We start from the raw sequence: 17,794 nt of genomic DNA on the forward strand, positions 1-17,794 counted from the left end.
CAAGCCTTACAAAAAGCTGGCTTTCCCCCAAATGCTTGAGTAAAGTAAGGTGCAAGAGAGGATTTAGCAAGGGACTATATGTGAAAGCTTAACTTTGGTGCCAGGTTTTTGACGTTGATGGTTTTAATTGATATGCATACTCTATTGTTTCCTTCAATGTTGTTTTAATTGGTGATTGGGAGCCACCCAGAGTTTGATATAAGATGTAAAAGGTAAAGTTAAGGTAAAGGTTCCCCCGCACATGCGTGCTAGTCGTTTCTAACTCTAGGGGCCGGTGCTCATCTCCGTTTCAAAGCCGAAGAGCCAGCGAGCAGCTGCATAAACATTTTAAATAAATAACTAATTCCCAATTTCATAGTTTTGTCCTCTTAGTATTATTTCTCCCAATGTGGTGTCCTGCAATGGAGACCTGGCTTAGTATCTGCTTCTTATTTTGTAGTATCAGCACAATCCCTGCCAATATGATACAGTTTTACTTCCAGTTTTTTTATTTTTTTTGGTTTATCATTTTGCTTTATTGTAGTCTACTCTGGGATTACTTGTGATGGGAAGCAGATGAAAGATTGATCTAAATGGATGTTAATCATACTCCAAGTACATGAAATTCCTACTAGCATCTTCTTCTCTTCCAGGAATACATCTTGAATGGTGTCATTTGTACCAGGGTTTACAAAAGAGTATAAGACATTTCATTCCCAGGTTACATTTTCTTGCTTTTTATTCTTCAAGTGATGTCAGTGTTAACTATGGTGCTTGTGTGCAGAAATAAATAAAGAATTCCATACTGAAATACATTTGAAGAGAAATAAGTCCAACATCTTAATCACAGTGTTACTTATCATAGGTTACTATTTTCTCAATGATCATAGTTGCTGAACTGATTCTGATATTCTTCTGAAATCAAACCAATACAGAATAAAGTAAAACTTGTGTTTTTGAGCTGAAAATTAAGACACTGTTACCATAACTTAGAATCACATTAGTCTTTGAAGTTTCATTGCACTGCTGATTCAGGTATGATACTAAAGTAGAAATAGAATGGAAAAATCAGCATGAGAAACCATGCTTCAGTGATTTTTTTTAAAAAATCCCATTTATATCCCGCCCTTCTCCGAAGACTCAGGACGGCTTACAATCTAAAGCACAAATCAATGTGCTTAGCAATAGCCTTCATTCTATGTATATGCCTGCTTATTAGGGCTTCCTCCCCCCCAAGCGGCATTATTACAAAGTCAGCTTATTGCCCCCAAAAATCTGGGTCCTCATTTTACCTACCTCGGAAGGATGGAAGGCTGAGTCAACCTTGAGCCTGGTGGGACTCGAACCTGCACTAATTGCAGGCAGCTGGTGTTACTTAAGGAGGCATTAGCCCACTGTTCCACCAAGGCTCTTGCACAAAAACTTTACTCAATAGATCAGTGACACACACAATTTTTAGTTTTTTTAAATCAAACTTGACAGTAAGTTCTCCATTTTGGATTTGAGAATCTATATGGGGTTTAGGAAACTTTTGGGACCAAATCACTATTGTTTATACTACAAAGGCAGAAACCTTTTTGTGACCCCCAGAATCCTCTCTACCAATTGCCTCATAATTGGTTGCATGATTTCCCATAATTTTGTGCCATGAAAAATATAGATTGTTGTGTAAATCCCCAAAGTGTGGGAAAAGTTTAGATCTCAGAAAACTAGGAAAGAAGATCTTGCTCTATCTACTTTATAATTGTTCTATTATCGGTAGTTACAGCCCCCTCACATCCAGTCACAGCCTACCAAAAGTGGCAGATATTTCAGTTTAGTTTATCAGAAATCATAAAATATCAACTTTGTAAGCAAGACAGAAGAATAGCAAACTGAAAAACAGAAGACATACTTCAATGTATTATAAATAGGACAACTGTATTAGTTCATCAGGAAAGGAAAGACAAGTATTTGAAATGAGTGAAATGGGTCCCTCTATTGGCTGACCTAAGTAGGAGTAACTGGTCCAGTCTCATGCATTTTAGGGAACCAATTTAATAAATTAAAGAAAACATTTTTAAAATGAAAATAAGGAGGGCTATCCATCTCTTCCTTTTTTCTTCCTCATTCTTGTCTTGCCATTTTGTAAAAAAAAAGCATGGTGTGTAAACTAATACTTGACTTTTTTTAAAAAAAAGGCAATGGTGTATATTGCGTAATGGTAGTACTGTTTCCAGCAATTATATTTAGAAGATGGGACAGTTTCAGGAACAGTTTAAGAAAACTATTGTAATGAACTTTTTAAAAAATATTGATGGATTGCTAGAAAGAAGCTGGGGCTTGTAGATTTCTGAAAAGAATAGGAAGGAGAAAAAACATTCAAAGAGACAATTTATAATTAATAAAACTGATCTTTATTTTAAGCAAATCATGACCTCACATTTTAAAAACATTTTACATTTAACAATATAAATAGAAGTCCAGGGATTCCTATTTGGCTTGTTCCTTGCCAAACCTTGTTTCCACACAATTCACAAAAATGGATTATAAGATACCCAGAGTTAAGCCAGTTCCAGAGATTGATACGCAAGTAAAATCAACAGGAAATGAGGATTAGGCAAAGAACAGTTTATTTCTACAATAAGGCTAAATGCAAACAATTAGAAAGGAAATGAGCTGGGAAAACAAAACTTATCAGTGAAAATTATTTGGATACTTATCACTGCTTTAGAACAAATAATTCTTCCAATATGCCAGAAGCTTGCATCGGTATAGCTAAACTGAGAGGACTAACATAATAATTTTCTAACCTAAAACAAAAGAAGATAAAAAATACGCATGGAAAAAGTCAGGAACATTTTCATGGTTAGATAACATTGTATGAACTTGTAAGAAAGGCACCCCCAACAATTCTAAACATGGGAGATTTGGGCCATTTGGGAGTTTTAAAACATTTTCACTTAATTTTGGGGACATCAGGACATTCTGGATGGTTGATGTTTGTTCACATTCCATTGCTAACTTCTGGCATAAAATAGGTTTAAATCTTACATTTATGATTTATCACCAGTTTGGAAATATGTCACCAGTATATCAGAATTCGTCTCTGTCATGTAAATTACCTGTGTCAAAGTTATGATTGGATTTGATAAGCACATGACAACTATCAATATATGATTCCAACTTTCTAGATGACATAAAGTTTTGTAAAGCTTCTTCACATCTTCAATTTTATTTTTTTCTCTACTAGTGGATATAGCACTTATAAAGTGATTTACAGTAAAACACTCAACTGTACTTCAAACACTCTTACAGAGTAATCCCTGAATTAGCTATTAGCCTATTAGAAAATACAACAAATATCTTATGGGACCTTAAAGATAAATAAATAGATCACAATTTTATGGGTCTATTTATTATGTGACTGATACTGTACATGGAGGGTTATACAATATATTGAATTATCCATTTTAAGTACATTGCAAGGCAATCTGCTGCACCTGAAAGATAGTTTATTTACCTAGTATTTCTAAGAATGAATCCAACACTGGATTAAATATGTACTTCAAATCATCCAGTTTATGAAAACTGGAAATAAATTAAACCACACATATATTCACATATCCAAACAAAACAAAAATGCCTAATTCAAAAAGAGTTCAATATTAAAAAACACTTATTTGTTTGTTGCCATTCTAAGAGACCAAAATATACTCACAGTAGCTTAATCTGATATAAGCTACCATTGTACTATTCTACTTAAATCTAAATAGGTTTTTTAGTTTTAGTTCGGTCATACCTTCTGTTCTGGCATTGTGTTCAATATATACCACATTAATTACTCAATAATTAGTATTGCACAGTTTATGGAAACTATAAACTATGAATAAAATATGTAAAAGGAAAGTTAGCAGAAGGTATTCTTTCTCTTATAAATAGGAAACATCAGCAGGGAAGATTTTTTCAAGCAGTGAATTTTCCTAGCATGTTGTTCCACAGATATATAAAACAGTGCATCCATAACTAAGCAGGGAAATCAGGCTGTTTGGAGGGGGGAAAAAACAGCCTGATCAGGGCAATTGCAAGGGGAAAGAGGAAAGAGTATTGGCGCATCTTTCTACCTTTGGTCTGCCTTGCCATTAAAGGTTCCCCAATCCTTGTATGACAGATGCAGATTATAAAACAAGTCCATTCTTCTACATTTTGTGGCAACAAATTCTTTTAAAAACTCATTTCTGTTTTAAATGAAATTATCTCTCTTAAAACGTTTGGCTAGAGATTTTATTCTTTTCCCTTATAAGGAGAAAAAAAATGTCACATGGAACTATACACACAGTCAAACTTGTACTGAACTGTTAATTATATAGATGAATTACTTCATTCTTTTTTGCACTATATCCCATTTATTTTCTTGCCAGACACAAGAAAGCATGACATTTAAATATGTGCCGCACACAAGATAAATAATAAAAGAAATGTTTAAAACATTGGAGAAGGGAAGGATTTCAGCAGCAGGTTTTGATATATCAAGATGGATAACTAAGCCTCTATTTACTGAGGTACAATGGATGAGCTTGAAAGAAAAGTTATTTTTAGAATACAAGCCATGTGATAGGATATTTAATTCACTGCATCATCCCTTTGCAGAGGAATGATCTGAATCTCTTTTGCTATCCGCTGTGCTATTGCTTGACAATTTGCAGCAATGATCCTTCTTGACATCAAATCAAATGGTCCTCCTAGAAAAACAAATACACACATGTATTGAACACACGTTTATATATCTGGCTTATTTCTACTAATTCACAGATACAGTGCCCTATATCAGCAGAGATGCAAACTGAATATTATTTCAAGAATTAAATTTTACTATCCCAAACTATATTTGCCTGTGTTTTTTTTGTTGTTGTTGCAATTCAAAGCAGCACTCATGTCTTTTCCCCCCAACAAGTATCCTGGTCCAAAGTAATGCAGTGAACCTCCATGGCTGACAGTCAATTAATTTGGCTCTCCAAATGTTAAGTAGGGCTCCCTGATCCTTGTCCAGCACTTTCTACTATACCATAATAATTCTCTGAACTAGTCCAATTAATCAAGACAAGGAACAACTTCATGTACAAAATCCTGCAGTACAGAACAAATGATGATCAAATAAATTTTCAGTCTTGAATGAAATGTTAGCAACACCAAGCTGAGAACTAAGTTTATGAATTAAAAGCGGAAAAGTCTTACATTTCAATCACACAGTAGCCATATTCATGTGGCATAGCTTCCTTGCTGCGGAAGATGTATTACTATGCATACAATTTCTTAATTCCATTTTGTTTTGCCCCTTAGCAAAGCAGCGGTGGGTCATTTAGTATTTTGAACTCAGAGTTTCATGTTACAAAGGAAAAATATAAATCAGGATTGTTCTTATTTTATGAGTCCCAGCAGGGTACATATAACACAGTAGAAATTAGCAGCATTGCATCAAACCTTGGTGATGTCGTCATGCAAATGCTGTTCTTATGTACCTAGTTGCTGATATTTGACACAAATATGGAAGTTGCAACATTTGCATGATGATGTATATCCTGAATGTTTTGTTATTTCCACCCTTTCTATAAGGAAATTCTCAGGTTTGTATTCCTGAGTGAAAAATACTTAACTGCTCAAGTTTTTCAACGATCATGAACTGTTAATTGTACAAAACTGGCTTTACTTTGTTTTCAACATATTTTACCTGAAATGTCGAGCAGCACTCCCCCTGCTTCAAGAATGATAATTCCAGCTCCTGCCATGTCCCAGCAGTGAATCCCCATCTCATAATAGGCATCCGCTCCTCCTGTGGCCACCAGGCACATATTAATAGCTGCTGTCCCTACTGCTCTAATCCTAAAACAGGTAACAGAATTACTGCAACCTATTATTTAGACATTTAAGTTAATGACTAATCATTTGGGATGCTGAAGCACAGAAGCAAACTCTGAATTGGGAAACTGAGTGAAACTCAGTAGAATAAAGTGCGTATGCCGAAATCTGGACATAGCCAATATCAGGATATTACTCTTCATAATAGCACACTACTACATCATCCTAAGGGATGCGGTGGCTCAGTGGGTTAGGACGCTGAGCTTGTCGATCAGATGGTCGGCAGTTTGGCAGGTCGAATCCCGAGTGCCGCGTAATAGTGAGTGCCTGTTACTTGTCCCAGCGTCTGCCAACCTAGCAGTTCGAAAGCACGTAAAAATGCAAGTAGAAAAATAGGGACCACTACGGTGGGAAGGTAACAGTGTTCCGTGCGCCTTTGGCGTCTAGTCATGCCGGCCACGTGACCACGGAGATGTCCTCGGACAAACGCTGGCTCTTCGGCTTTGAAATGGAGATGAGCACCGGCCCCTAGAGTTGGAAACGACTAGCACGCATGTGGAACCTTTACCTTTACCTTACATTATCCTATCTTAATTATTCAATATTTGCCTTTTTCAATCAGCTAGAATTCTGACAATACATCATAGTGAGATAGGAAACAAACTCTTCTGGATGTTGAAAATTAAGTGCAAACATCCAAACATCTCTTTCCATTATTCAGTGGACTTGGGTCTTGTTTCTAGCTATTACCTCTGAACTGATGGCATTCAAAAATTTATTTATACAATTTATAGGCCACCTATCTTACCTCAGGGTAACTCTGGGCAGCTGGGGTTGAAAATTTAAACACACTACCAGGATAGATAGGTCAAGATTAAACTATTTTTAAACAGACTGCTCCTGTTGAATTGAAACTATCTTCCTTTCCAACGCCTTAGCAACGTTAATATTAACATTTTCCTTTTCATACTATTTCTTTTGCCTTCAGAGACTTTGCACATTATGTATTTTTATGACAGTGTACAGATTCTTTAATAAAGATAATGCATAAGCGATAATTTGTTAGTGCATTTGGAAATCAGTGACATTTGGCACACAAATCTCAAAACTGGCAAATAAACTCTTGCATTGCCACAAACAGGCACACCTCTACAAAAATGATTAACTTCCATTCTTCTTCACTCCTAGCCTAAATTCTTTTTTTTCTTCCTCCAGCACTGACACTCATACTTAGTGTACAAAGTCACATGGTTCCTTGGTCATAAAGAGTAGGGTGAGGTTTTCAATCAACATTCTTTTTACTTTACTATACAGAGCCTGTTTTCTGCTTATACCATCTGGGACAATGTACTGAAACAGAGTTCTAATTTGAGTCCTTGCTTGGACTGAGAGAATAATGGGGACATTCTCATCTTCTTGGATATATCTGCATTGTACTGATATTTCAAATTGTATAAAAATGGAAATAAATTAAAATTAAGCAAGATACTGTACCCATGAATAGGAATGCTAAGAAGCCTTTGCATATTAGAAAGAACTGTTTTTATAACTTCTGGATCACGGTTGGACCCCAATTCTGATACTAAGAGTGCTTTTGTAATATCTGCAAAATAAAACAAAATTGCATCCGTTAATTTACATTTGATCAGTGCTGTTAAAAAGGCAAAATCAACAACTTTAATATAAAGCATTGTTTGAAGTACATTGTTACTTATTTTGTATCTAATGCCTAGAAGGGTGAGGAAAAAGGCAGTGTCTGCCCCTAGGCTCACTTAATGCTTACTTAGACATGTATGACCTGAATATGAAAAAGAAAACGAACTACAGACATACTGCATAAACCTTTGTTAAAGAATACAAGTAATTATGTCCCACAAAGTTCTGAGCAATCCTCTAGCCCTGACAATTGAGACTGGGTATTCTACAGATATTACATGAACAATAAAGGTTGCTTTTTATTCCAATATATGATACTCTCCAAGTCGATTCTCCTGTTGACTGCCAAAGTCAGATATGCTCTGTACTGTTTCCCATAAATCCACCTTTTTTTAAAATGAAAATTTCGTTTTTTAAAAAAATGGCAAACAATCACAGAACAACTCGCTGATGCATCAAAAAATTAAAAAAGCAGCCAAATTGTCTGAAATGGCATGGAGGTATCAAGCAGATTGCTTGAACAGCACTCCTATTGCCAGTTAGTATATAGAAGCAATAGTAACAATGTGCTAAGTCTAAGACAACACATTCAGAGTAAGCTCCGTTCCCAAGGGCATTTGATTAACATTTTTGCACCAAGTGGAGCAGTTATAGAACAAATAGAAACATTTCACTTTTCATATACTTTTCTGGCTGACTGCCATCAGATGAGCTCATCCCTGTTCTCAACTATTTGCAATGTAAATTATGGAAATACATTTAGGTATTTACATCCCTCAAGGCAATTTTGCAATGCAATATAAGAACAAAAAAAGCCTGTGTGATTTCTGGAAGACATCATTATTCTATTTTTATCCTGACCTTTTGTAAACATATAACTAAAGGCAGTGAACATACCTAATACTCCTTCCTCCTCCTATTTCCCCCCCCCCGCAAAAACCATCTTGTGAGGGCTGAGAGAGGGATTGACTAAAGTCATACAGCCAGCTTTTGCGCCTAGAGCTCAAGCCTTGTGGTTTCCACCTTTACATTACACCAAACTAATTCTTGGAAGAAAAAGATTTAGGAAGAAAGCCAATAGCAGAAAGGGCTGTGGTGACCGTACAATTTTAGAATAAAAAGAAATTTGAAAAGTGAAAGGCAGTGGAAAAGGTCAAAGGTACAGCAAAGCCAGTTAAAAAAAGAAACCTCAAAGAACAGACCTTGTACTATAGAATGATGAGAAAAGGTGAAAGAACCTTTCTCAACTTCAGGCTGATATCAGCAACAAGGGGATGCAGAAGTGGAAACAAGCAAAGACCGTGTGGGTCATTTTATTATTTTATTCTAGTTATTTATTTGTATCCCACCTTTATTACTTTACAAATCACTGAAGGCTGCAAAACATATCCAGCACACCTTTCCCCTATTTTCCTCACAACAATCGCCTTGTGAAGTGAGATGGGCTGAGAGAGACAATGCTTCCAAGGCTTAAATATGGAAAAAAAAAGTTCCTTGGTGTCAGAATCCATTTATATCATATTCATAAATGGAATGTTTCAAACATTATTCCACGGATTCTGCCATCTCCCGAAGAGAATAGATGTGTATTGAACCGATATTAGGCATTTCAAAGGAAAGGAGAAGCCTTTTGAACTGGGGAAACAAAAGGGGGGGCTAGCATCTGGCTTTTGTCACGGAAGAGAGCAATAAACATGAAGGGTCCTAAGTTCCTTTTTCCCACGAGAGGGATGATACGAGATAAAGGATGGGGGACTGACCAAATGGGGTTAAGGGGGGGTTAAACCGGGAACTCTTTATAAGGGTTTACTTCGTGGAATAATATTAAGTCCTGTCTCGTTTCCTACAACCAAGCATGTCATAGTAAAGATTCTTTTTGGAATAGATTTGACTCCAAGAATTTGGTCTTCCTAAGATGTGGTTTGGGGTGGGTCCTGACACTTGGCAAAGGACACAAGGGAAAAAAACCCTCAAAGAATAACAGGGCAAAGGAATTCCAAAGTATAAAGGTAGAGAGACCTGTTAAACAGGATACAGTAATCATTGCATAATTGGTGTGAAATAGGCTGATGCAGTCCTCTGCTTTCTCAAACTTATGGAGCTCTGTGGAATGAATTCCCACTCTAATGCACAGAAACCAGAGATGACAAAGCTTCACCTTGTTGTTTTGACACTTGGAGTTTTTGTCCATTGCAAAAGGCTCCTTTTCCTTTTCGGCCAGTATACATCTTGTCTTCTACACAGCTATACACAATTCCAAATTCCATCTGTAATAAGAGAAAGGTAACACCTATAAATCTTTAACGGTCCAACTTTACAATATAGGAAGAGGTTGCAATGAAAACATTTTTTCCTGCTAGAAGTTAAACTATAATGAGAAATTTGATTACCTGTTTCTTTACTACAAAGCCAATTGAAACGGCTACAAAGGGAAACCTTGAAGATCAAAAAGAGAAATATATTGCATTTGTAAGATGATGACAGAAGCAACAACTATAAATTACAAAAGTAAAATTTGGATAAAATTATTCTAGACACCCCTAAAGAAAATACTGAAAAACATGTTCTAACATTTTCACATCACAATAGAACCAAAGATCGTCTTCTAATAGCCAAGAAACAAGGCGTTTAAATACTACTTATCCAGACCATGTAGTAATAGCTGGAAAAATTACCTATGCACAAAATTAGTTGTTCCATCTATGGGGTCAATAATCCATGTGGGATTATCAGTCAAAATACTTCCTGCACCAGCTGCAACGGATTCTTCTCCAATAAAGCTAGAATGATCAATAATATACAAAGACAAACAGATTATAAATTCATATTTAATATACATGTATAATAAAGTAACATTACATCTTCAAAGGCTGTAACTGCTCCAGTAAACTACTTTTAGATCATTTTAATTTTTTTAAAAAAAATCAGTTCATTTTTGAATCATTACAAAGTTATTTGCTGAACAACTGAGTAATTGGTCCATGTAGTTAAGACTACTGTACTTAGAAGTATATAGTCTGGCACAGCTTTTCTCAGTTTAATATCCTCCAGATGTATTAAGATCACAATAGCCAATAATTCCTAGTCAATGTAATTTGAGAAACAATATAGGCAGTCCTTGAGTGATGATAGCAATTGGGACCAAACTTTCCATTGCTAAATCAATGAACATTCCTGAAGAGGATGCCATATTGGAGCAGTCACAACTCCTTGAGGCTGCTCAGAAAACGGCAGCCACTTCTGGCATGCAGTCGCATGAACCCAGGGATGCTGAGCCATGGAGTGACCTGCCCTCCTTCCCCAATGTGAGGTATGGAGTTCTGGAGATCTTCAAAAGGTAAGTTACTTGCTGGGTAATGTGGGGTGGGAAGCAGTCCAAGGCCCTATAGGAACTCACAGGGAGCAGAAGCAGTCCAAGGCCTATGGGGACTTGGTGGGATGGAAGATAGGTGGGGGCACTGCAGCATCCCTGAGATTGGTTATCATTACCATGGGGGCAGTGCAGTGGTCATGTCAAGTTAAGTAACTTTTTGGTAACTCTGCTAAGCATCTTGTTCTAAGCCAAAGACCACCTGATATCCAGTTTCCTTATTCTTCCCTTGTAACACTTGATTTATAGCCACTCAGTTATTATTACTGCCACGCTTTGCAAGATTTTCTCTGAATCTTTCTTAAATGGAATCTCCAGATTCAGCATGGACTCAGACCAATGCAGCACATAGTTGAATTATATCTTTCCCTAATTTGGAATCTATTTATTCAATTATTGCTTCTATTAACGTGGCCCAAATTGCATTTACCTTTTATGCAGCCATCTCACATTATTACCAAACTCAGTGAGTTAATTGATGGTAACTCCAAGATCCTACACATGGGTACCTTTGCTGAGATCAGACTTGTATTTTAGAGACATTCTCTTTTGCAATTAACATCATAAAACATGCTGTACCTGTGTGATGGATATTTTTCTTTTATAGAAGATATAATCATAGTTTCCACTTTTTGATCAGTGACTGTGACTAGATCTGCTGGAGAACTTTTAATCATGACAGTTATATCCTCTGTCAATGCCTCCCGGATTATCTGTACAGGAAATCTTTATATGATTATTTTGAAAACAGGACGATAAATAATATTCTTAATTATCAGTAAGACTTAAGTTAAAACTTGTCTGTTGGGGCAAGGCGTAGAAGCAGCAAGGAAAATTATACTGAAAGACTCAGATTCAATTCTTATTTTACAAGATACAAAATTTATAATGAATAAAAATGTAGAAAATGAACCCTTTTCAGATTGTGTTCAAGTGCCATGCATAACTAACATATATGAGGGCACTATAGGAAGTACACAATTTTATAGATGAATTGGTTGTTTTTATAAATTGACCATGATTTAGGATTTCTAAATCTTATACTTATTTTTATATTTTAAAATATATGTGGTTTCTTGTTTGCTCTGTAAAACCCTCATTTCTTTGTATAGCTTAGTTAATAGACAGAAATTCAAGTCATGTTCTTGAGTACATACAACTTCTCAGAAAAGTTAATATTGTTAAGCAGAGATGGCAGCTTAGGGCCTAGCTGGCAGAAATCTCCCCATTTTTGTAGTTCTTACAGCAGTACTGAAATATGTTAGTACAATTATTGGTGACAAGCCACAATTTCCAAGCTACAAAGACTAAATTTAAAATCAGTACTTGAACATTTAAACCATTTTTGAGGATGATATTTTAAAATGTTTCTCTGATCCCAATAGAAAGTAAATTATTCATACCTGTCCAGCTTTTCTTGCTAAAGCTATTGCATAGTTCATGCATTCTTCCCAAGGATCAGCCATCTTTATCTACCTAGAATGTCATATTTCAGTTACTTTTAACTTGTAAAATACCATACAGTACTGATGCAGAGAAAAAAAATATTTCCAGAATCTTTGTTTGATTAACTTCATACTCTGGATTTCTCTTGTTCAGATTTTATACCCACATACTATAGATGATATACAAAAAAAAGATTAACATTGGTTTCCTAGTATCTTCCTTAGAGTTTCTTTTATTGAAAAGCTTAGGGATTTTGTTTGCTTTTAAGCATTTTGTTCCAGAATTTTGGGATCAAACATATACATGTATTTGCTTGAAAGTAAATCCTACTGAATATGAAATGCTTTTCTATTTATGCTTAAAGTTACAAGTCTGGAAGAATTACATAAATACTCTTTAACATATGCATAAAAATATCTTTGTCCAGTCTTCCATTTTTTTATGATCCAACACAGGGGATACTTACTCAGAACAGATAGTTTAGGGCAGTGATGGCGAACCTTTTAGAGACCGAGTACCCAAATTGCAACCCAAAACCCATTTATTTACCGCCGGGTGCCAGGTGGCCATGGCCCACTGGGTGGCCATGGCTGTGGTGGTCATGGCAGATTGGTGGGTGTGGCCAAGGTGGGCGTGGTCACCTCAATGTTGCTCATGGGGAGGGACACCTGTGGGGAGTGGGCAGGGTTGGGGGAGATCCAGGGGGTCTCTGGTAGATGGGGCAGTAGGCAGGAGGCTCGTCCTGCAAGGTGAGGCAAGGCAGGGTGGGGGTGCCATTGCCGTGGGGCAAGGCAAGGGCCGGGGTGGCTGCTGCCTGACACCATCGGCCCCTGCACACAGAGGCCAGCAAGCCCATGGGGGCCGACGGTGTCCATCTGTAGCCATAGTCTGCCAGCCCCTCAACTGGCGCACTCTGGGGCTCCACAACCCATCGCCAGAAGTTCAAAGAAGCCGCCTCTGATGGATGGCCGGCCGAGAGCTGAGGAGGCGATGCAGTGGGTCGTGCCTGGGAAAAGGAGAGCATGCGAGGCCAGGAGGGATGGGATGGGGGGGAGGGAAACCAGCCGTGCCAGGATGCATCCGGCCACGTGGGACCTTGGCGAGTTAGCAGGTGGCTGGTTGAAGAGAGACAGTTGCCATCTCCAGGGCATGGCGTGTGTGCCCACAGAGAGGGCTCTGAGTGTTGCCTCTGGCATGCATGCCATAGCTTCACCACCATGGTTTAAGGAGATACAATTAATTGCATTTTTTACAAACAGGATTTGAATCTAATTTTGGGACAGAAATCTGCCCAGAGTCGCTTGATAGTGAGATTGGCAGCATATAAATTTAATAAATAAATAATGGTGGATGATTTATGCCAAAAAGTGGGGGGGAAACCATCCTCAAATCTAGGGAGAACTCAATGACTAAAATCAGTAAGCAAATTAACAACAAAGAGAAAATGCAACTTATTGTATAGCTTAATTATTATAAAGCTATACAGAGCTATGCTTTTGACTGAAGAAAAGCAAATTTATCTATACACATGGAAGGCCAACTAGGAACATAGTGAAGGAATGAAGGAGTTGAACCCATTGCTGAATTCTGTTACTTTCCAAAAATCAAACAAATCCCACTCAAATATTAGATTTTGATTAACTTGTGTTAGCTAACACAACTCAATTATATCCAGCTGTTGTTTTTTTCTGGCCAAGCAATGTGAATTCAGTGTAGGATGGAAATAGCATGAACATTTTCTGAAATGGGGAATGTATAAATCATCTTTTCAGCATCCTTTGAGACAGCACCTACAGAGAACACAATTCTGCCTCTGTTAAATCCAGAACACAATTCTGCTGCTGTTAGATCCAATCTGCTTATCTGAAGGCACCTTATTACTTTATCTTTGCAGGTTCTTCCTTATCCTTTGCCAGCAGGTGAACCTTGATAGCAGCCAAAGGGAAGCATTGGTCTAACCCTTTCCTAGCACTCAGTAGACTCCCTATGTGCATCAGAATATGTGAAGCAGAGTCTTTCTGCTTCAAGCTTCTATTGCGCTATGGAATACATGCCTACATGTTCCTTAATTATAACTACAAAACACCAAATGGCAAAAGAGCATCTCTGAGAAAATGGAGCTTTTTCACCTTAGCTTCACAGGAGCACTCTTTTTCCTATCTTCAAGCAGAGATGGTTCCCACTATGTCAGGAGGCATATTCTTCCTCCAGCCATGTTCACAGAGATGTTTTCATGACCCCTTTCTGACTTTATCCTCCTTTTCTAACTTACACAGATCCTAGTGGCCCTGAGATATGCCATCCTGCTCTTCCATGCAGAGGAAAGTCACCAGGAAATGAGGGGATGGCATGGTGCGACAGGATGGGAGTGGCAAGGTGGTCAAGGGGCATAGGCAACAATATAAAACAGCTTGCCATTTCCTTTTTTCAGAATGACATTTTCTGCATTTCCCATTTTAGCATAAAGCCTTGGAATCTCCTGGTGGTCTCTCATCCAAATACTAACCATGTCTGACCATTTAGATCTTCCCCTTCCCCTGAGCTATCTTCCACATCTCACTGCCAACATTAAGGTCAGCAAGAGGGTGGAACTGATGTAATGGTTCTCTTCTTTCAATACTTCTTGATCTTCTCTTAAAGCAGAAGAAATGGTCTCGGAGAGATTATTCCTGGCTGAGGATGGTCGTTTGTGCCCTTGAATGTCATTTACTGTCTGACTGCCTGATCTAGCCTATCTGTACATTTTCTTCAAAGCAGAAGTGGCACATCAAACAGTCCTTTCCCAGTGCCTATTTCCAAATAAATGCAGCCAGGCCTTCAGGGGACATTTAGACAAGAAGTGGTGGGGCATCTATGCTAAATCGCAGTTTCCAGCATTTAACAAGGACGTTTGTAGTTTTTGAGAATGAAAAAAGGGGGGTACGCAACCTGCATAGCATTGTCACTTCCTGTTTTGTTTGGCTGCTGTTTAAACAAGAATACACAACAGCATACTGCTTCACAAAATAGGCTGCAGTTATGCTTTTTTAAAAATTCTGGACTTGCTTATTTAATGGGTATGTCCGAAAAAACATGTTTTCCTGCTTCCATTAAATCCAGCGTCGGATTTTCTGTGATTCAAGGTTCGACCTTAACATACATGAAACCGTGATACGGGAGTTGTCAACGTGTTGGAATGCACTCGACTCTCGAACCCTACGAGCTGCTGTGTCAAAGCAATAGAAATGGTTGGGAGAAAGAACAAAGAAATCCTACGATTAAATCAGATCACCGCTTAGAACAGGCAATCTCGCTAGCCCGGGACTTACCGTTAGGAGGCCAATTTTTTGCAGCAGCTACCGGTACTGGCCAAGCCAGTTGACAAAGCACCGCCTCAGCAGAACCCACTACGCAAGCGCTGTAAAGACTTAACCCGTCTTCTCTGCTCCTGCGCTGCCATTGCAAATTGTCTGATCGTTCCGGGCGGTGCAAGTCTGAAAGAGCGAGGCCTGGCTCATGCGAAGAATCGTGCTTCTATTGGTTGCCGAGAGTTCGGCTGTTCGTGAGGGCGCGGCGAAATTCTACAGGGCTTTTCCGGGAAAATGAACCTTTCTTCCTACGCGTGTTTGGCCGAGGGCTCAGCTGAACCAATTCGGGCATGTTTACGTTTCGAATTCGCACGTGCATATCAGCCTGAATCGGGCAAACCAAATAGGCAAGTAGATAATTTGTGTTTTGCTTGCAAATACGAAGCGAAAACTAAAAGCAGTTTAGATACATAGGTCTGTTTTCTTTTTATCAATTTGCGCCTTTAATTGCTTAATTCTGTTCCGAAATTGGAGTGGATCGCTGGGCGGTCAGAAGGAGAGGAACGCTATTCTTTGTAAAAAAAATATTGCAATAGAATGTTACGAAAAAATAGTATTGGGCATTGTCTCGCCCTAAAAAAGGAGCCGCTAGACATATTTGCCATGATTTCCTTCCCCAGTCTTATATTTAATAAATATATAACCCAAAGTAGTTAATCTTTCTTGTCACTGTATTTCACCACGGTGTCTTTTCAAACTGCCCACGAGCATTAGTATTTTAATGTTTAAAGATATTTTGAACATGCAAGTATATGTCCAACCATCAATACTGTGATTCACTTGTTTTCCCACTTTGAGAAACATTGAAATATTTATATTGTGTACTAGATTAGCCAACATATGCAGATACCACTCTAATGGCAGAAAGTGAAGAGGAACTAGTAAAGAGCCTCTTGTTGCGAGTGAAGAAGGAGAGTGCAAAAGTTGGGTTGAAACTAAACATTAAGAAAACCAAGATCATGGCATCCGGTCCTCTCAATTCCTGGCAAATAGATGGGGAAGAAATGGAGGTAGTGACAGATTCTATTTTTCTGGGCTCCAAGATCACCGCAGATGGAGACTGCAGCCAAGAAATTAAAAGACGCTCCTGGGGAGGAAAGCCATGACAAATCTAGACAGCACACTAAAAAGCAGAGACATCACCCTGTCAACAAAAGTGGGTGGGTCCGGACTACCTACGGGAGCACCTTCTGCCAATGTCAGCACCCCACCGTCCTGTGCGCTCCCACAGAGAGGGCCTCCTCAGGGTGCCACCACTCAAGGAATGTCGGCTGGTGGCCCCCAGGGGGAGGGCATTCTCAGTGGGTGCGCCAGCCCTCTGGAACAGCTTGCCAACCGAAATCCGGATGGCCCCCGACCTCCGCACCTTCCGGTGCGACTTAAAAACTTACCTGTTCCAGCAGTCCGGCCTGGCCTGATAGCTCTAATTGGGGTCCCAGTTTGTTTTTACTATTGTTTTTTCACTATTGTTCAATCTGTATACCTACCTTATTCTGTACACCGCCCCGAGTCCCTCGGGAGAAGGGCGGTTTATAAAAACAAATAAATAAATAAATAAATAAATAATGTTCTATTGACATTTGAACCATTTAATTGATCCCAAATCCAGCTCAAATCAAAATGAATATGCAAGTCTATCCTAGAGTGGTTTTCAAAATAAATGTAAAAATTCCAAAAGAGCATCTATGACTGACTTTATGTAATGCATCGTCAGAATCTTCAGTAGATATATTTGAAGAATTTTTGCAAATAAAACTTTTTCTTTTGGCTGAAACAGTTACTGAAGAATGCGGTTTCTATAAATTGTTTTTGTAATAAAAGCACTACCACTATGGAAATTGTATATATGAGTCACTCTCCATTAACTGGATCACAGGACTAGGGTGAGCAATACTTATTGAAGTACTCTTTTTAACCAAAACTATCATGCATTTCCATTCTTGCTGGGAATTTTTTAGTCCATAACTATTGTTATTTGATAAAAAATATTGATTTAAAACATTTATATAGTAGCCCATCTATAACTTCGAACAGCTTCCCAAATCTCTTTTTCAGGACCATTTGTAGCAAGCAACAGCAAATAGGCAAATTTTTTGTGACATAAAGTAGCATGCTCTTCTACTCCATTTAATAAACCCCATCCTCTTTTGGGGTTTTATTT

The 17,794-nt window shown here is 38.1% G+C and overlaps 1 protein-coding gene across 2 annotated transcripts; it reads right to left on the reverse strand.

Annotated features, from left to right (window-relative positions):
* Positions 1-2,358: 2,358 nt before the first annotated feature.
* Positions 2,359-16,419, reverse strand: IMPA1 (inositol monophosphatase 1). Of its 2 annotated transcripts, XM_081325160.1 has the most exons (9): positions 15,595-16,419; positions 12,244-12,316; positions 11,420-11,553; positions 10,146-10,250; positions 9,861-9,906; positions 9,629-9,737; positions 7,309-7,417; positions 5,687-5,838; positions 2,359-4,700 (listed from the first exon to the last, which is right to left on the reverse strand). In XM_081325160.1, exons 2-9 carry the CDS (start codon positions 12,304-12,306, stop codon positions 4,582-4,584), a joined length of 837 nt encoding a protein of 278 aa, XP_081181286.1. In that variant the 5' UTR covers positions 12,307-12,316; positions 15,595-16,419; the 3' UTR covers positions 2,359-4,581. The 2 variants fall into 2 exon arrangements, with proteins under 2 accessions (XP_081181286.1, XP_081181287.1); XM_081325161.1 differs by lacking the exon at positions 12,244-12,316 and having other exon boundaries at positions 15,595-15,690.
* Positions 16,420-17,794: the final 1,375 nt, after the last annotated feature.

The sequence above is a fragment of the Vipera berus genome (genome assembly GCF_964194415.1).
Source record: "Vipera berus genome assembly, chromosome: 3".
NCBI lineage: Eukaryota > Metazoa > Chordata > Lepidosauria > Squamata > Viperidae > Vipera > Vipera berus.

What these genes read in the sequence shown, in the direction of transcription:
- IMPA1 (XM_081325160.1), bottom strand. Translation starts at nt 12,306, where the DNA reads ATGGCTGATCCTTGGGAAGAATGCATGAACTATGCAATAGCTTTAGCA. An exon ending in GAAAAATATCCATCACACAG is followed by an intron (nt 10,251 to 11,419) that starts GTACAGCATGTT and finishes TGATCATTCTAG; the next exon opens with CTTTATTGGAGAAGAATCCG. An exon ending in GCTTTGTAGTAAAGAAACAG is followed by an intron (nt 9,738 to 9,860) that starts GTAATCAAATTT and finishes CTCTTATTACAG; the next exon opens with ATGGAATTTGGAATTGTGTA.